Below are 20,407 nucleotides of genomic sequence, written 5' to 3'. Positions count from 1 at the left end.
TTGAGGGATCAGTTTTGGACAGGAGAACTCCCTGCTCTCCTTCGAATAATATCGTGAGGTCTTTAACATTTGGCTGAACAGGCAGAGATGAGGCCTCAGTTAAACATCTCATTGAGCAAAGCAGTGGAGGCTCCCTCAGTACTGAACTCCCCCAGTCTGCATTATGTACTCTAGTCCTAAGAGGTCATTTTGACTTTGCACAATAGTGTGAAACGGGTGATAATGCATCCGCATGCCTTGAAGGGAAATAAAAGGGAGAATTGTAAAACAGGGGTGTCGACCTGCTACCATCTGTTTTACACTATCGCACAAAGTCAAAATTAATATTGGAGCAAAGAGTGTGGGGGTGAGGAGTAGACAAATGTAGGGGGAGCAGAGTGTAGGCACAGTGGGTACTTGTGGCTGGAGAAGATCACTCAGGCAAGGTGGCTGAGGCAGTGGAGGGGTTTCAAAGCATTAATTCACACAGGGAAACAAAGTCTTTCTGTATTGAGAAGGAAAGCTATTTAATTTGTGGCCAAATGTCAAGTTGACCTCATAAATTCTCAAGCAATCAGCCAGTGATGGAAAAATGGTTTGAATTGCTCACTGCTTGACAAGCTGGGACTTTGTTTCCCCCTCAATTAACACTTTCCTTAATCCAATGGTTACACTTTAACCAGAGAGAACAAATTATTCACAAGGGGTAATGTTCACTAGACTGATCCCTGAGACGAGAGGGTTGTCCTATGAGGAGAGATTGAGTAGATTGGGCCTATACTCTCTGGAGTTTAGAAGAATGAGAGGTGATCTCATCAAAACATATAAGCTTTTGAGGGGGCTGGACAGAGTAGATGCTGAGAGGTTGCTTCCCCTGGCTGGGGAGTCTAGAACCAGGGAACATAGTCCCAGGATAAGGGGTCAGCCATTTAGGACTGAGATGAGAAGGAATTTCTTCACTCATAGATTTGTGAATATCTGGAATTCTCTGCCAAAAAGGGCTGTGGATGTTGAGTCGTTGAGTATATTCAAGGCTGAGATAGATAGAAGTTTGGACTCTTGGGGAAATCCAGGGATATGGGGATCAGGCGGAAAAGTGGAGTGAAGGTCGAAGATCAGCCATGATCTTATTGAATGGCAGAGCAGACTTGAGAGGCCATATGGCCTACCCCTGCTCCTATTTCTTATGTATTTATAATGTCGGGGTGAGGGACCAATGAGGAAGGGAACAGCTGAAACAGATCAGGACACTATGAGAAAGCAGACAGAGAAAGCAGCATACATGGGAGATGGAGGAATATATTATGATGAATAGATCTCCTGTGTCATTGCTCATAATGTGTTTGCCATACAGTGGTATAAGGATAGAGTGAGGACACACTGCCATATCTAGTGATCATGACTTGGAATTCGAGGGTTACCTGGGCCTGTTTACATAGTATTTCCAATGTAAAGTGGTGACATAAAATAACACGACCAAAAATAGGCACGACGGGAAGTTATGTTTCTGGGCAGGAAATGCGTACGTATACAAGAGTTTTACTATTATATGTAGGTAACAATTGTATTTAAAGAAAGACTTGCATTTATATAGCACCTTTCGTGACCTCAGGACAACCCAAAGAGCTTTACAGCCAATTAAGTACTTTTGAAATGTGGCCACTGTTGTAATATAGGAAACATGGCAGCCAATTTGTCCACAGCAAGCTCCCACAAACAGCAATGAAATAAATGACCGCATCAACTCCCCTGCTCTTCTTCAAAGTGCGCCATGGGATCTTATATGTCCACCTGAAACATAGAAACATAGAAAATAGGTGCAGGAGTAGGCCATTCGGCCCTTCGAGCCTGCACCACCATTCAATGGCTGATCATTCACCTCAGTACCCCTTTCCTGCTTTCTCTCCATACCCCTTGATCCCCTTAGCCGTAAGGACCATATCTAACTCCCTCTTGAATATAGCCAATGAACTGGCATCAACAACTCTCTGCGGCAGGGAATTCCACAGGTTAACAACTCTCTGAGTGAAGAAGTTTCTCCTCATCTCAGTCCTAAATGGCCTACCCCTTATCCTAAGACTGTGTCCCCTGGTTCTGGATTTCCCCAACATCGGGAACATTCTACCCACATCTAACCTGTCCCGTCCCGTCAGAATCTTATATATTTCTATGAGATCCCCTCTCATCCTTCTAAACTCCAATGTATAAAGGCTCAGTTGATCCAGTCTCTCCTCATATGTCAGTCCAGTCATCCCGGGAATCAGTCTGGTGAACCTTCGCTGCACTCCCTCAATAGCAAGAACATCCTTCCTCAGATTAGAAGACCTGAACACAATATTCCAGGTGAGGCCTCACCAAGGCCCTGTACAACTGCAGTAAGACCCCCCTGCTCCTATACTCAAATCCCCTAGCTTTGAAGGCCAACATACCATTTGCCTTCTTCACCGCCTGCTGTACCTGTATGCCAACTTTCAAAGACTGATGAACCATGACACCCAGGTCTCGTTGCACCTCCCCTTTTCCTAATCTGCCGCCATTCAGATAATATTCTGTCTTCACGTTATTGCCCCCAAAGTGGATAACCTCACATTTATCCACATTATAGTGCATCTGCCATGCATTTGCCCATTCACCTAACCTGTCCAAGTCACCCTGCAGCCTCTTAGCTCCTCACAGCTCACACCGCCACCCAGTTTAGTGTCAACTGCAAACTTGGAGATATTACACTCAATTCCTTCATCCAAATCATTGATGTATATTGTAAAGAGCTGGGGTCTCAGCACTGAGCCCTGCGGCACTCCACTAGTCACTGCCTGCCATTCTGAAAAGGACCCGTTTATCCCGACTCTCTGCTTCCTATCTGCCAACCAGTTCTCTATCCACGTCAGTATATTACCTCCAATACCATGTGCTTTGATTTTGCACAACAATCTCTTGTGTGGGACCTTGTCAAAAGCCTTTTGAAAGTCCAAATACACCACATCCACTGGTTCTCCCTTGTCCACTCTACTAGTTACATCCTCAAAAAATTCCAGAAGATTTGTCAAGCATAATTTTCCCTTCATAAATCCATGCTGACTTGGACAGATCCTGTCACTACTTTCCAAATGCGCTGCTATTTCATCCTTAATAATTGATTCCAACATTTCCCCCACTACTGATGTCAGGCTAACTGGTCTATAATTACCCGCTTTCTCTCTCCCTCCCTTTTTAAAAAGTGGTGTTACATTAGCTACCCTCCAGTCTATAGGAACTGATCCAGAGTCGATAGACTGTTGGAAAATGATCACCAATGCATCCACTATTTCGAGGGCCACTTCCTTAAGTACTCTGGGATGCAGACTATCAGGCCCCGGGGATTTATCGGCCTTCAATCCCATCAATTTCCCGAACACAATTTCCCGCCTAATAAGGATATCCTTCAGTTCCTCCTTCTCACTAGACCCTCGGTCCCCTAGTATTTCCGGAAGGTTATTTGTGTCTTCCTTCGTGAAGACAGAAATAAAGTATTTGTTCAATTGCTCTGCCATTTCTTTGTTTCCCATTATAAATTCACCTGAATCCAACTGCAAGGGACCTACGTTTATCTTCACTAATCTTTTTCTCTTCACATATCTATAGAAGCTTTTGCAGTTGGTTTTTATGTTCCCGGCCAGCTTCCTCGCATACTCTATTTTCCCCGTCTTAATTAAACCCTTTGTCCTCCTCAGCTGAATTCTAAATTTCTCCCAGTCCTCAGGTTTGTTGCTTTTTCTGGCCTATATATATGCCTCTTCCTTGGATTTAACACTATCCTTAATTTTTCTTGTTAGCCACGGTTGAGCCACCTTCCCCGTTTTATTTTGACTCCAGACAGGGATGTACAATTGCTGAAGTTCATCCATGTGATCTATAAATGTTTGCCAACCCTCCTGAGAGAGCAGATGAAAGAGTGCACAGTGCAGCACTCCCTCAGTTCTGCACTGAATTGTCAGCCTGACTCGGAGGCAAGAGTGCTGCCCACTGAGTCAGGACTGACACCTCCCAAACCCGTGGCCTCTACCACTTAGAAGGACAAGGGCAGCAGGCGCATGAGAGTACCATCATCTCCAAGCTCCCCTCCAAGTCGCACACCATCCTGACTTGGAAATATGTTGCTGTTCCTTCATCGTCGCTGAACTAAAATCCTGGAACTCCCTGCCTAACAGCATTGTGGGCGAACCTGTAGCGGTTCAAGGCGGCGGCTCACCGACACCTTCTCAATGATAATTAGGGATGGGCAATAAATGCTGGCCTTGCCAGTGAAGTCCACATCCCATGAATGATTTTTTTTTTTAAGTACTTATATCGCAGCTTGTCATATCAAAATATCAAAGTAATTCACACAATGCATTATTTTTGAGGTTTAGTGGCTGTTGTTATGTATGCAAAGACACTAACGTGAGCTCCTCTAATGGATCAGTGCTTCACCCAGTGGGTAACCGAGCCACTCCATTTCAGGTTGAATTCCCATTATGTGGTGAGTTAGTTGATCGAAGCCAGAGTGGTCCTTGGGCTGCTACAGTTAACCTCAGCACCCTGGATCAGGGAAGGGAAAGACCAGCCAGGATTCCTGCTCCAAATCATTTTCCGGGACCAGGATTGCCAACCCTCCCGAATTATTCTGGATTGATTTCAACAACAACTTGCATTTATATAGCGCATTTAATGTGGTAAAACATCCCAAGGCGCTTCACAGGAGCGTTATCAAACAAGATTTGACACCGAGCCACATCAGGAAATATTGACCAAAAGCTTGATCAAAGAGGTAGGTTTTAAGAAGCGTCTTAAAGAAGGAGAGAGAGCTGGAGATGTTTAAAGAGGAAATGTCAGAACTTAGGCTAGGCAGCTGAAGGCACGACCACCAATGGTGGAGCAATTAAAATCGGGGATGCTCAAGAGGTTTAGAATTAGAGGAGCCCAGACACTCTTGTGAGCAACCCATGAGAAAAATCACAGGGACATTTTCTTCTCCTGTCTCACTCCCGCTGGCTCACAACAAACTCAGGGCCGCTATGCGCCCAGGATACAACCCAGCAATAGCACATGTGCGCTCTAAATGGTAAAGCCTTGTGGTGGGTAGAACAGTTTCTGGAGCACAGAGGATTCTGGGTATTCTAGCCGCCATTATTGACTGACTGCTGCGATGATTGCCATATGGGGGAGGATCAATGGCGGGTGCGTGGGGCATGGAGGCGGGAGATCAGGTGACGAACTCTCCCCAAATATAGTCCACAATTTCCAATCCTAGCTAGGACCCCAGCTTATGTGCACGCTAAGTGATTGGGCTCGCCCCTCTCAGTCAGCTGGGCCTCAAGTGACTCACTGTCAAGAATGACACGTGAACAATGGCCTTGTGTAGCCATGGTGACAGGCACCAGTGGAATCATGACATGGCAAAGAGTCATTCCGGTCAGGAGGGGAGAAGCGGGTGGAATTGGTTAGAATGAAAACCACAGAATCCCTCCACCCCTACACACACTGATGGGGGTGACAGACTGGTAAGGTGCTCTGTTTATCAGTGTTAACCGAGCTGACTGTCTCTCAGACCTGGCTAATCAGCAAGCTAACGTTTCCACTTCTGGGACTGAATCCATTTGCAGTTGTCTTCTTTCTCTGGTCTAGAGATCAGCAGGGTAGCTTTATAATCCCAGAGTGAAAGATATGCGTGTGCGACAGGCTTAATTTTTCAATAACTAACCAGGCTAAGCTGAACAATGAGTGCAAAATACACACAAAAGAAATGACCTTTGAGCACTTTCTTGTTGAGTGCATTATTGAACTTTGAACTTTCTTTTGCAGGTGTTGCTGCCAATTGCGCCTCAGCCCTTGCACAGATGTCAGCGGCATCGTGTGTTCAGGATGAGAAGGAGGACAAGGAAACCCCTGAGACCACTGATCCCATCGCACAAGGTATAGAGAACCCATGCATTATCTTAGAAACGCCACAGGGTACTGAGAACCTGTGCATTATAGGAACAGGAGTAGGCCATTCAGCCCCTCGAGCCTGTTTTGCCATTCAATGAGATCACAGCTGCCATTGAATGAGATCTGTGATCTAACTCAACATACCCGCCTTTACCTCATATCTCTTAATACCATTGGTTAACGAAAATCTATCAATCTCAGATTTAAAATTAACAATTGACCGAGCTTAACAGCTGTTTGCAGAAGAGAGTTTCAAACTTCTAGCACCCTTTGTGTGTAGAAGTGTTCTCCAATTTCACTCCTGAAAGGTCTGGCTCTAATTGTTAGACTATGCCCCCAAGACCTAGACTCCCCAACCAGCGGAAATAGTTTCTCTCTATCCACCCTATCTGTTCCCCTTACTATCTTAAAAACTTCAATCCAATCACCCCTTTTAACATACAAACATCGAAATTTACAGCGCAGAAGAAGGCCATTTCGGCCGATTGTGTCCGCGCCGACCGACAAAGAGCCGCACGGCCCTTGGTCAGCAGCCCTAAAGGTCACATATGAACAATGACGGAAAGGTAAAGAGCACCCAGCCCAAACAGGCCGCCTCACGCAATTGCGACACCCCTTCTACTGAACCATTCTACACTCCACCCCAACTGAAGCCATGTGATCTCCTGGGAGAGGCAAAAACCAGATAAAACCCCAAGCCAATTTAGGGAGAAAAAATCTGGGAAAATTCCTCTCCAACCCATCCAGGCGATCGAAACTAGTCCAGGAGATCACCCTGGCCGTATTCTATTCCGTGCATGCTTACCATTATATCTGCGCCAACCAACAAAAGGTCATCCAGTCTAATCCCAATTACCAGCTCTAGGTCTGTAACCCTGCAGGTTATGGCACTTCAAGTGCCCATCCAACCATCTCTTAAAAGTGGTGAGGGTTTCTGCATCCACCACTCTTCCAGGCAGCGAGTTCCAGATTCCCACAACCCTCTGCGTAAAGAAGCCCCTCCACTCAAATGCCCTCTAAACCTTCCACCAACCACTTTAAAACTATGCATTGTCGTAATAGACCCCTCCACCAATGGAAATAGACCCTTACTATTCACTATTTCCAGGCCCCTCAATATTTTGTATACCTCAATGACGTCGCCTCTCAACCTCCTCTGTTCCAATGAGAACAAACCCAGCCTATTCAATCTGTCCTCATAACTAAGATTCTCCATTCCAGGCAGCATCCGAGTAAATCTCCTCTGCACCCTCTCTAGTGCAATCACGTCCTTCTTATAATACGGCGCCCAGAACTGCACGCAATACTCCAGCTGTGGCCTAACCTTCTAAATTCCACAGAATACAACCCTAGTTTGTGTAATCTCTCCTCGTCATTTAATCCTTGGAGTCCAGATAACATTCTAGTAAATCTACACTCCCTCCAAAGCCAATATATCCTTCCTACAGTGTGGTGCCCAGAATTGAACACAGTGCTCCAGGTGTGGTGTAACCAGGGTTTTGTACAGCTGCAGCATAACTTCTACCTCCTTGTATTCTAGTCCTCCAGATATAAAGCCCAACGTTTCATTAACCTTTTTGATTATATTCAGTACCTGTCCATTACATTTTAATGATCTATGTACATAGACCTCCAAGTCTCTCTAAACCTCCAATGTTTCTAGCTATTCATCATTTAGAAAGTACTCTGTTCTATCTTTTGTATGTCCAAAGTGGATGACCTCACACTTGCCTACAAGAGAAACAGCACAGGGTACTGACATCATCATCATAGGCAGTCCCTCGGAATCGAGGAAGATTTGCTTCCACTCTTAACATGAGTCCTTAGGTGGCTGATTAGTCCAATACAAAAACCATAAACTCTGTAACAGATGGGACAGATTGTCGTTGAGGGACGGGGTGGTGGGACAGGTTTGCCGCACGCTCGTTCCGCTGTCTGCGCTTGATTTCTGCATGCTCTCGGCGATGAAACTCGAGGTGCTCAGCGCCTTCCCGGATGCACTTCCTCCACTTAGGGCAGTCTTTGGCCAGGGACTCCCAAGTGTCAGTGGGGATGTTGCACTTTATCAGGGAGGCTTTGAGGGTGTCCTTGTAACGTTTCCGCTGCCCACCTTTGGCTCGTTTGCCATGCGAACATTGTGGCCTGCCCGGCGAAGCTGATCAAGTGTGGTCAGTGCTTCAATGCTGGGGATGTTGGCCTGGTCGAGGATGCTAATGTTGACCCGTGCGTTAACTCTCTGGGTCTCCTGCGGTGCCAGCATGAGATAAGTCACCACCAGAAGCAGAACGAGCTGGGAGGAGGAGGCGGTAATGTCCTGGCGGTGTGATGTAGACCCTGTGTGATTGCTTTGTGTCCCCGCAGTGAAGCAGAAAGTTGAGCAGAAGCTGGAGCAGATCGGGCGGCCCCAGGGTGTTCAGCTACACACGGCCCACGTGCTCTGCATGGACGCGATCCTCAACGTGGGGCTGGAGATGGGCAGCCACAATGCAGACTGCTGGCAGCATGTCTTCAGGTAGGTCGGTGGCGTGATCCCGCACAGTGCAGGCCCACATTGCTCTTGGTGGTGCAGGATTCTTTGGGGTTCATTGGGAAGCCTTGGTGAATGAAATTTGGTCACAGTGCAGGACTAAGGTTAAAAAAAGATTCGCAGAAAAGATAATGTAGGTCAGGAAGTAATAATTAGATGGGACCAGACTTAGACTTTGGGAAGCGGCGGGGTGGGGGGGGGGGGAGTTCTCCGCTGCCATCCCATCAGGGCAAAGTGGGGCCTACTGTGGCCTTGCCACCCTGACCAGGGTTTCCTCCCCCTAACCCCGACAGGAACACCATTGGCCATTCCTTCCCTGCAGCGAATGCAAATGGCGGTGTGGGAAAGGTGCAGGGCCTTGACCACAGTGGATACCCCTTACTTCCACACCAGCTACAGCCGCTTCTCAGGGTGGAAGATGGTGGCAGGCTCCGGGGGATCCACGACAACGACCCAGAGTTCCCAAAACAGAGTGAGAGGGGCTTGTCGTGACCTCATCACCCTCTAACCGGCCCCCAGGCACTTCATGTGCTGAAGGCCACAGTCTGGGGTGAAGTCCTTAGTGGGAGCCACCTTCTGATCTTCACGGCACCTCTGCTCCTTTAGGATCCGTCAATGGTGCGGGAACTCCGTCCCTGCCACAGCACTGAGTCTCCTCGGTTGCTCTGGTGGGCTGCATCTTGGCGGCAGGAATCCTGTGGAGAGCCCGCCTGGCACATGCGATGACCTCCCACCCAACAAAATAGGGCGGATACGAAATGGAGGGTGGAGGAAAGGTGGTAAGGAATGCCATGGTCTACCAGGTAGGACTGTAAAAGCAAAAACCCTAGGGATGTCCAGGATACAGGAGGGTAGTACTTTGATGGCCCCAGTGGTCTTTTCTTGTTCATGACCTTTGTTATGTTCTAGAAAGGAAATCAAACTTTTTTTACACAAGTGGTTAGGATCTGGAATGCACTACCTGATAGGGCGGTGGATACAGATTCAATAGAAGCTTTCAAAAAGGAACTGGATAAATACTTGAAGGAGAAGAAATTGCAGGGATATGGGGAACGAGCGGGGAAGTGGGACTGACTGGATTGCTCTATGAAAGAGATGTGGCTGCACTGTACTATTCTAGGATTCTATGATTAAGCAGATACGTCACCAAGAATAATGGCCCTGAAATCCCGCTCCTCTGCTTCCCGCGGCTAAAAAGATGCGCACCTACCTACCGATCCCGGTCCTGAGGCCTCCTCTCCCTGCGCATTGGAGCACGTGCTCGTCTGGACCGGCATAGAGCGGAACTGAAGTCACGTGGCACTGGGCAGCCAATCCAGGTAAAGTATTTTCTCATTCATAATAATGGGAACTCTAAGTAGTTCTACTTATTATGATTGAGAAACCCCCTCCAACACCAAGGCACCAATAAAAAAATCGGGGAGAAAAATCACATATATAACATTAATTTAAATTAAAGTTAATAAATGTCTTAGAAAAAATATATTTTCCAATTTAAAAGAAAAAGTTTTAAATTATGGTTTAAAATAAACTTATCTTAGTGGACAGGGTTTTTAACATTAAAATGTGTTTAAACATTTTATTTTTATGTTTTTGTATGTTTTAAAACTCTGAAGGTGCAAGAGTTTTCAGGACATTCGCTGGGCAAGGGATGGGTAAATACCGCAATCTTGCCCGTGCGAATGTCCTGACTGTGGGGATACAGAGGATCTGTCAAGCCAGAGCTTGACAGATTGGAAAAGCCTGTTTTTGGCGCATGCGCATTGCGATGCCTTCCCGGGTCCGTACACATTCCGTACGGACCCGGGAAGGCCGGGATTTCAGGACCATTAATTATCATGTTCCCGTTCAGACTGCTCACAAGGCAAATCATCTACGAGATGGTTTACCAGGGAAAGAAAAACCCTTTGGACGTACAACAAGCTCTCTCCGTCACAACCTTTTCCATCTTTATCCGTTGATACTCCGCCCATTGTTTCCAGAGTCTTTCTCTCTTGTTTCTTTGGATCTCCAAAAACACCGTGCTACATGCTCTTCCCCTTCTCTACATTCTCACTGTGTCCAAATCATCGCACTGACTCTACGCTTATTCATTTACACTGTTACCACAGTGCCAGTGCCAGCTCAAACTACTTTGCACCAAAACCCAGGCCCGGAGGTGGAAGGTGTCATGTACTGTAACCAGCATACTACTGTAACCCTTATACAATTGTAACCCTCAGGTAACCACTACATACTGTATATACTTACTAGAAATGCACACCTTGACCACAGGGCGTGTACTTGTGGGAGACACTCCTTACTTGGAGATTCAGGTATATAAGGGGAGGTCCCTCGCAGGGCCAGACTCCTTGGTCCAGGTAATAACGGTGAAGGTCACAGAGTGACTGTGTCTGCAGTACGTGCCCTCGTGTGATTATTTTTAAGAGTTAAGGATTCAACAAAAGGTTAGTGTCCAAACCTCTGCACCAGCTAGTCCCTCTTTTTTAATTTACACTCTTAGCATAGATCACGGGTAGCAACTGTAAAATAACAAGAGGTGTACGTGTGATTAAGTAATGTGGGACAGGCTGAAACGGTTCCTGTGTCTCACCAGAGTGTGCGAGTACATCAGCACGTTGGAGCACAGCCACTTCAGCGAGGGAGGCTGCGAGCCTCCTATCACCATCACCCAGACCCAGCAGGCCCCAAGTTCCCTGACGCCGACAGACGCGGCTCTCGACTCCACCCGGAACCTGAGCCCCGAGCGGGACACAAATATCGGCAACCCTGTCATTCAGTCCGTCACCATTCAGGAGCTGATCAAGGAGAACTGCAAGGGCAGGGCGTTTGACTTCCGAGGAGGGGGCGTGCTGAGCATGAGCAATGCGGCCAGGGCTGTCTACACGCTCTCCACAATGGCTGACAAGTAAGTAAGGAGCCTAAAACCTCGTGCACCAGATAGAGTTGATGCATTGTCCTATCTTTTGTAAAATTCCCAGCGGAAAGGCCAAGTAACTGTCCAAGATATTAATAAATGAGACCAAAAGTAGGGGCCATAAATATAAGATAGTCACTAGTAAATCCAGTAGGGAATTCAGGAGAAACTTCTTTACACAGACTCACTACCACAGGGAGTGGTTGGGGCAATTAGCATAAGGGAAGCTAGATAAACCCATGAGGGAGAAAGGAATTGAGGGATATGCTGATGGCGTTAGACGAAGAGGGATGGGAGGTGGCTCTTGTGGAACATAAATACCAGCATGGATCTGTTGGGCCGAATGGCCTGTTTCTGTGCTGTAAATACTATGTAACTTTGTAATACTTTGTAATATTAGGGGAATTATTCAAAAGTAGTTCAATAGTTTACTTTCTGTTCAAGCATCCTCAGGTACGTCAAACAGAAATGAATTTGTCGGATGAGTAATCCTAGTGGACTATTTATTGTACAAAATCTTTTTATTTTTTGTGACCTGCAATTTATTTACGACGGCTTTGCACTTATGTAGCGCCTTTAATGTAGAAAAATGTCCCAAGGTGCTTCATCGGAGCGCAATCAAACACAATTTGGTACCAAGCCAAAGAAGGAGACATTAGGAAAGCTGTTCGAAAGCTTGGTCAAAGAGGTAAGTTTTTAAAGAGCGTCTTAAAGGTGGAAAGAGAGGTAGAGAGATGGAGAGGTTTATTCCAGAGCGTGGGGCTGAGGCAGTTGAGGCAATGGAGGGGCGAGGGGAGTGTGGGGCAACCCAAGGCAAACAAGAGATTCATTACCAGCAAAGCCTGCATAGAGATAATTACCAGTAAAATCATGATGGGAGAGAATTAATCAGAGCAAAGAGAATAACTGACAAAATCAAAACAAGAGCGATTTAGAGGGAGTTAGATATGGCCCTTACGGCTAAAGAGATCAAGGGGTATGGAGAGAAAGCAAGAAAGGGGTACTGAGGGAATGATCAGCCATGATCTATTGAATGGCGGTGCAGGCTCAAAGGGCTGAATGGCCTACTCCTGCACCTATTTTCTATGTTTCTATTTACCTTCAATCTTAGAGTGGGAACGATTTAAAGATAAAATCTGGGTGGGAAAATTACCGGCAAAATCAGAGCAGTTAAGTGACTTGAAAGTACCCTTGAGTGCAGTGAATACTAATTTATTCTCTTTATTTCTTCTCATTATGTTCGCTGTCACCCTTTCTCTCTCCCTTCCTTTCCCCCATTCCTGCTCTCGTGCAGGTTGTTTGAAGATGCTGCTGTGAAGCTGAATCTAAACGCTCTGGTGGGATTTCTCAATCAGCTGCGAAGAGCTTCACAGGCCCAGCTCTTTGACTCCATTACAGAGACCGTGGATTACTCACTCGCAATGCCAGGTATGTTCGTCAGCTCCTTTAGCCCAGCAGGGAGGTAACTGGGCTATTGGTTTTAATCTCCAGTGTCACCTGGAGTACTGCATACAGCTTTGGTCTCCTTATTTAAGGAGGGATATACTTGCAATGGAGGCAGTTCAGAGAAGATTCACGAGGTTAATTCCTGAGATGAGGGGGTTGTCGTATGAGGAAAGGTTGAGCAGGTTGGGCCTATACACATTGGCGTTTAGAAGAATGAGAGGTGACCTTATTGAAACGTATAAGATTCTGAGGGGGCTTGACAGGGTAGATGCAGAGAGGATGTTTCCCCTCGTGGGGGAATCTAGAACGAGGGGGCATAGTTTCAGAATAAGGGGTCACCCATTTAAGATGGAGGTGAGGAGGAATTTCTTCTTTGAAGGTCATGAATCTTTGGAATTCTCTGACCCAGAGAGCTGAGGAGGCTGGGTCATTGAATATATTCAAGGCTGAGATAAACAGATTCTTGAACTATAGGGGAGTCAAGGGTTATGGGGAACAGGCAGGAAAGTGGAGTTGAGGCCAAGATCAGATTAACCATGATCTTATTGAATGGCGGAGCAGGCTCGAGGGGGTGTATGGCCTACTCCTGATCCTATTTCTTATGTTCTTATTTCTGACGTGGTTTCTGGGCAACTGTGGAGAAGACAAAAATTGTGGCCTTTGCAAGCTCTGTAGGCCCGTGGCAATTGCTATACATAAAAAGACCACGGTCCATCTAATTCTCCTACCATCCTGGAAAGAAAGAAAGACTTACATTTATATTGCACCTTTCATGACCACCAGATGTCTCAAAGCACTTTACAGCCAATGAAGTACTTTTGGAGTGTAGTCACTGTTGTATCATGCGACTTCCCACATTACAAGAATAATGGTGTTGTTGACTAATAATGTCAACCAATCTCGATCAGTTAGTCTACAACAGACCCAGACATGAGGTGAGGAAAACCCCCAGTGGTGAACCCCAGGTCCACAGTCATCTGTTCCTCCCGAACACGTTACACTCACCATATGTCGTGTCTCAAAATACTCAAATATTGTATCCCAAAATGATATCCATCCAATTTGCATTTGAATGAATCAATACTAACTGCTTCCACCGTCTCTCTAGGGAGCTTGTCCAATAGATTGACCACTCACTCACTGAAATACTTGGTACAACCTACATATGACTCCACTCATATGCTCTGCAGTTGACCTTTAAGACCCTCAGGCCAATTAGGGATGAACAACAAATACTTCCTTGCCAGTGTTGCCCATGACTCAAGAACAAATGACACTGACCACAAGTGCCTGCATCTGCCCCATTCACGCACTTCAGTGTACTTTACACCCTCAATTCACCAGGTGTCATAGGTCAGCCAGCAGGCAACAGCTCCTGTTGCTATTGAAATGAAAGAGACTAGGGGCCAGATTTTCCACTTTTTTTGCATGTATAACGCTCACTTAACACCCATTTTACCACTGAAATGACATATAATGCCCAGATATTGCCCATTTAGCCACAAAATGAAAACTGAGGCCCATTTTTCGGACAATTATTGCCGAGCGTTACTTACACCATGTGCATAACGCCGGGAAAAAATAATACTGCCCGCCCACTTTTTTTTGGTCGGAATCATCAGAGTGGGTGAAATCAACACCCATAATATCGCCCAGCGTTAGTTTCCGCTCGGAATTAACACCGAGATTCAATAAGACCGCCCGCCCACTTTATTTTGTCGTAAAGATCAAATTTGCCGAAACTAACGCCCAGGAGATCGCCCAGCATCACGTTTACCACCTCGCACACATCTTGCCCACAATATCGCTCGCCCAAAAATCCGATCGAAAAAAGTGGAACTAACCGTTTACGTTAGTTGCTTTGGTATGTGGCTACTTGCCAGCTATCAGTAAATTCATAGCATGTTCGGGGAGTGAGCAAAGGTCCTACTTCAATTTACTTTGGGTTTCTTCACAGCGTTATGGACACCGTGTTCTAAATCATTTAAAAGGCTGCTCTGCTTCAACCTCGGGGGAGTTTGGATTTACTCTGCAGGTGTTTGGAGGTGATGTGAACATCTGTACAAACATCTTTATCATACTGTGAACGATTGGAATTTAATAGGTGTCTTCGTCGGGACATTTATTCTTTGTGGCCAATCGGTGGAAAGCATAGAGCTGTTGCAATGGGGCCTGTCCTTTCTCACCCTCTCTTGATGACCAATTACATGCTGCAGACGCGAGATGACAGAAGGTACGCGCCACAGCATTATATGCCCAACGTAAGACGTGCCAGACGATGAGGAGGACCAGACGTTATACCCCCCGCAAGTACAGGGAGAAGCATTCTTACCTCAACTTGTCCGACACTACCTGCCTTCGGAGGCTGCGCTTCCACAAAGAGGTTATCACTGAGGTGTGCAGGCTTATAAGGGGAGATCTGCAGTCTTCCAGCACCATCAGTACCGTCAAGGTCAAAGTCACCGCAGCACTGTTGTTCTACGCATCGGGTTCTTTTCAGGCCTCAGCTGACAACATTTGCGATCTGTCTCAGCTTGTCACATATTGTGCATTAGACAGGTTACTGAAGTGCCAGGAGGGACTTAGAAACATAGAAACATAGAAAATAGGTGCAGGAGCAGGCCATTCAGCCCTTCTAGCCTGCACCGCCATTCAATGAGTTCATGGCTGAACATGAAACTTCAGTACCCCCTTCCTGCTTTCTCGCCATAACCCTTGATCCCCCGAGTAGTAAGGACTTCATCTAACTCCCTTTTGAATATATTTAGTGAATTGGCCTCAACTACTTTCTGTGGTAGAGAATTCCACAGGTTCACCACTCTCTGGGTGAAGAAGTTTCTCCTCATCTCGGTCCTAAATGGCTTACCCCTTATCCTCAGACTGTGACCCCTGGTTCTGGACCTCCCCAACATTGGGAACATTCTTTCTGCATCTAACCTGTCTAAACCCGTCAGAATTTTAAACGTTTCTATGAGGTCCCCTCTCATTCTTCTGAACTCCAGTGAATACAAGCCCAATTGATCCAATCTTTCTTGATAGGTCAGTCCCGCCATCCCGGGAATCAGTCTGGTGAACCTTCGCTGCACTCCCTCAATAGCAAGAATGTCCTTCCTCAAGTTAGGAGACCAAAACTGTACACAATACTCCAGGTGTGGCCTCACCAAGGCCCTGTACAACTGTAGCAACACCTCCCTGCCCCTGTATTCAAATCCCCTCGCTATGAAGGCCAACATGCCATTTGCTTTCTTAACCGCCTGCTGTACCTGCATGCCAACCTTCAATGACTGATGTACCATGACACCCAGGTCTCGTTGCACCTTCCCTTTTCCTAATCTGTCACCATTCAGATAATAGTCTGTCTCTCTGTTTTTACCACCAAAGTGGATAACCTCACATTTATCCACATTATACTTCATCTGCCATGCATTTGCCCACTCACCTAACCTATCCAAGTCACTCTGCAGCCTAATAGCATCCTCCTCGCAGCTCACACTGCCACCCAACTTAGTATCATCCGCAAATTTGGAGATACTGCATTTAATCCCCTCGTCTAAATCATTAATGTACAATGTAAACAGCTGGGGCCCCAGCACAGAACCTTGCGGCACTCCACTAGTCACTGCCTGCCATTCTGAAAAGTACCCGTTTACTCCTACTCTTTGCTTCCTGTCTGACAACCAGTTCTCAATCCACGTCAGCACACTACCCCCAATCCCATGTGCTTTAACTTTGCACATTAATCTCTTGTGTGGGACCTTGTCGAAAGCCTTCTGAAAGTCCAAATATACCACATCAACTGGTTCTCCTTTGTCCACTTTACTGGAAACATCCTCAAAAAATTCCAGAAGATTTGTCAAGCATGATTTCCCTTTCACAAATCCATGCTGACTTCGACCTATCATGTCACCATTTTCCAGATGCACTGCTATGACATCCTTAATAATTGATTCCATCATTTTACCCACTACTGAGGTCAGGCTGACCGGTCTATAATTCCCTGTTTTCTCTCTCCCTCCTTTTTTAAAAAGTGGGGTTACATTGGCTACCCTCCACTCCATAGGAACTGATCCAGAGTCAATGGAATGTTGGAAAATGACTGTCAATGCATCCGCTATTTCCAAGGCCACCTCCTTAAGTACTCTAGGATGCAGGCCATCAGGCCCTGGGGATTTATCGGCCTTCAATCCCATCAATTTCCCCAACACAATTTCCCGACTAATAAAGATTTCCCTCAGTTCCTCTTCCTTACTAGACCCTCTGACCCCTTTTATATCCGGAAGGTTGTTTGTATCCTCCTTAGTGAATACCGAACCAAAGTACTTGTTCAATTGATCCGCCATTTCTTTGTTCCCCGTTATGACTTCCCCTGATTCTGACTGCAGGGGACCTACGTTTGTCTTCACCAACCTTTTTCTCTTTACATACCTATAGAAACTTTTGCAATCCGCCTTAATGTTCCCTGCAAGCTTCTTCTCGTACTCCATTTTCCCTGTCCTAATCAAACCCTTTGTCCTCCTCTGCTGAGTTCTAAATTTCTCCCAGTCCCCAGGTTCGCTGCTATTTCTGGCCAATTTGTATGCCACTTCCTTGGCTTTAATACTATCCCTGATTTCCCTAGATAGCCACGGTTGAGCCACCTTCCCCTTTTTATTTTTACGCCAGACAGGAATGTACAATTGTTGTACTTCATCCATGCGGTCTCTAAATGTCTGCCATTGCCCATCCACAGTCAACCCCCTAAGTATCATTCGCCAATCTATCCTAGCCAATTCACGCCTCATACCTTCAAAGTTACCCTTCTTTAAGTTCTGGACCATGGTCTCTGAAATTACTGTTTCATTCTCCATCCTAATGCAGAATTCCACCATATTATGGTCACTCTTCCCCAAGGGGCCTCGCACAATGAGATTGCTAATTAATCCTCTCTCATTACACAACACCCAGTCTAAGATGGCCTCCCCCCTAGTTGGTTCCTCAACATATTGGTCTAGAAAACCATCCCTTATGCACTCCAGGAAATCCTCCTCCACCGTATTGCTTCCAGTTTGGCTAGCCCAATCTATGTGCATATTAAAGTCACCCATTATAACTGCTACACCTTTATTGCATGCACCCCTAATTTCCTGTTTGATGCCCTCCCCAACATCCCTACTACTGTTTGGAGGTCTGTACACAACTCCTACTAACGTTTTTTGCCCTTTGGTGTTCTGCAGCTCTACCCATATAGATTCCACATCATCCAAGCTAATGTCTTTCCTAACTATTGCATTAATCTCCTCTTTAACCAGCAATGCTACCCCACCTCCTTTTCCTTTTATTCTATCCTTCCTGAATGTTGAATACCCCTGAATGTTGAGTTCCCAGCCCTGATCATCCTGGAGCCACGTCTCCGTAATCCCAATCACATCATATTTGTTAACATCTATTTGCACAATTAATTCATCCACCTTATTGCGGATACTCCTTGCATTAAGACACAAAGCCTTCAGGCTTGTTTTATTAACACCCTTTGTCCTTTTAGAATTTTGCTGTACAGTGGCCCTTTTTGTTCTTTGCCTTGGGTTTCTCTGCCCTACACTTTTCCTCATCTCCTTTCTGTCTTTTGCTTTTGGCTCCTTTTTGTTTCCCTCTGTCTCCCTGCATTGGTTCCCATCCCCCTGCCATATTAGTTTAAATCCTCCCCAACAGCACTAGCAAACACTCCCCCTAGGACATTGGTTCCAGTCCTGCCCAGGTGCAGACCGTCCGGTTTGTACTGGTCCCACCTCCCCCAGAACCGGTCCCAATGCCCCAGGAATTTGAATCCCTCCCTGCTGCACCACTGCTCAAGCCACGTATTCATCTGCGCTATCCTGCGATTCCTACTCTGACTATCACGTGGCACTGGTAGCAATCCCGAGATTACTACTTTTGAGGTCCTACTTTTTAATTTAGCTCCTAGCTCCTTAAATTCGTTTCGTAGGACCTCATCCCTTTTTTTGCCTATGTCGTTGGTACCAATGTGCACCACGACAACTGGCTGTTCTCCCTCCCATTTCAGAATGTCCTGCACCCGCTCCGAGACATCCTTGACCCTTGCACCAGGGAGGCAACATACCATCCTGGAGTCTCGGTTGCGGCCGCAGAAACGCCTATCTATTCCCCTCACAATTGAATCCCCTATCACTATCGCTCTCCCACTCTTTTTCTTGCCCTCCTGTGCAGCAGAGCCAGCCACGGTGCCATGAACTTGGCTGCTGTTGCCCTCCCCTGATGAGTCATTCCCCTCAACAGTACCCAAAGCGGTGTATCTGTTTTGCAGGGGGATGACCGCAGGGGACCCCTGCACTACCTTCCTTGCTCTACTCTTCCTGTTGGTCTTCCATTCCCTATCTGGCTGTGGACCCTTTCCCTGCGGTAAGACCAACTCACTACACGTGATACTCACGTCATTCTCAGCATCGTGGATGCTCCAGAGTGAATCCACCCTCAGCTCCAATTCCGCAACGCGGACCGTCAGGAGCTGGAGGCGGATACACTTCTCACACACGTAGTCGTCAGGGACACCGGAAGCGTCCCTGAGTTCCCACATGGTACAGGAGGAGCATAACACCCGACCGAGCTCTCCTGCCATGACTTAACCCTTAGATACACTTAAACTGGTAATAACAATGTTAAAAGTTACTGACCAATATAAGAAGAAAAAGAAAAACTACTCACCAATCACCAGCCAATCACTTACCCCCTAGGCTGTGACGTCACCTTTGTTTTTTTGCCTTCTCCCTGTAGCTGCACCGGTACGCCTCTCGCCGACCCCGGACTCGCGCTGCTCCGAGCTCCCGCCTCCTCGACTGACTGCTCGACTCCCGCTGGCCTTTATAGGCCTCTCGCCGACCCCGGACTCACGCTGCTCCGAGCTCCCGCCTCCTCGACTGACTGCTCGACTCCCGCTGGCCTTTATAGGCCTCTCGCCGACCCCGGACTCGCGCTGCTCCGAGCTCCCGCCTCCTCGACTGACTGCTCGACTCCCGCTGGCCTTTATAGGCCTCTCGCCGACCCCGGACTCGCGCTGCTCCGAGCTCCCGCCTCCTCGACTGACTGCTCGACTCCCGCTGGCCTTTATAGGCCTCTCGCCGACCCCGGACTCGCGCTGCTCCGAGCTCCCGCCTCCTCGACTGACTGCTCGACTCCCGCTGGCCTTTATAGGCCTCTCGCCGACCCCGGACTCGCGCTGCTCCGAGCTCCCGCCTCCTCGACTGACTGCTCGACTCCCGCTGGCCTTTATAGGCCTCTCGCCGACCCCGGACTCGCGCTGCTCCGAGCTCCCGCCTCCTCGCTTCCCTATGACCATGGAGGCACAGAGTGAGAGGGCTCTAGGATTCTCCAGAATTGCAAACTTCCCCAAGGTGCAGGGAGCAATAGACTGTACGCACATCGCAATGAGGGCACCTTTTCAGGATGCAGAGGTTTTCAGGAGCCCCAAGGGATTCCATTCCCTGAATGTGCAACTCGTTGACGACCACCAGCAAATTATACTGGCAGTGAATGCTAAATTTCCGGGCAGCATCCATGATGCTCACATCCTGCGTGAGAGCACTGTATCTGACTTGTTT

At 47.1% G+C, this 20,407-nt stretch overlaps 1 protein-coding gene across 1 annotated transcript in view; it reads left to right on the top strand.

The window, feature by feature from the left end:
• The window catches only part of arfgef3 (ARFGEF family member 3), a 170,000-nt gene that overhangs the window by 90,967 nt on the left and 58,626 nt on the right, over nucleotides 1-20,407 (top strand). Inside the window, exons 17-20 of the mRNA XM_070889111.1 lie at nucleotides 5,800-5,910; nucleotides 8,287-8,437; nucleotides 11,049-11,360; nucleotides 12,664-12,797. Of these exons, the coding sequence (XP_070745212.1) occupies nucleotides 5,800-5,910; nucleotides 8,287-8,437; nucleotides 11,049-11,360; nucleotides 12,664-12,797 (708 nt within the window). The remainder of the gene's footprint in view (nucleotides 1-5,799; nucleotides 5,911-8,286; nucleotides 8,438-11,048; nucleotides 11,361-12,663; nucleotides 12,798-20,407) is intronic.

This window comes from Pristiophorus japonicus, chromosome 9 (genome assembly GCF_044704955.1).
Source record: "Pristiophorus japonicus isolate sPriJap1 chromosome 9, sPriJap1.hap1, whole genome shotgun sequence".
In the NCBI taxonomy this organism is placed as follows: domain Eukaryota; kingdom Metazoa; phylum Chordata; class Chondrichthyes; family Pristiophoridae; genus Pristiophorus; species Pristiophorus japonicus.
This window is presented reverse-complemented; position numbering and strand designations above follow the sequence as displayed.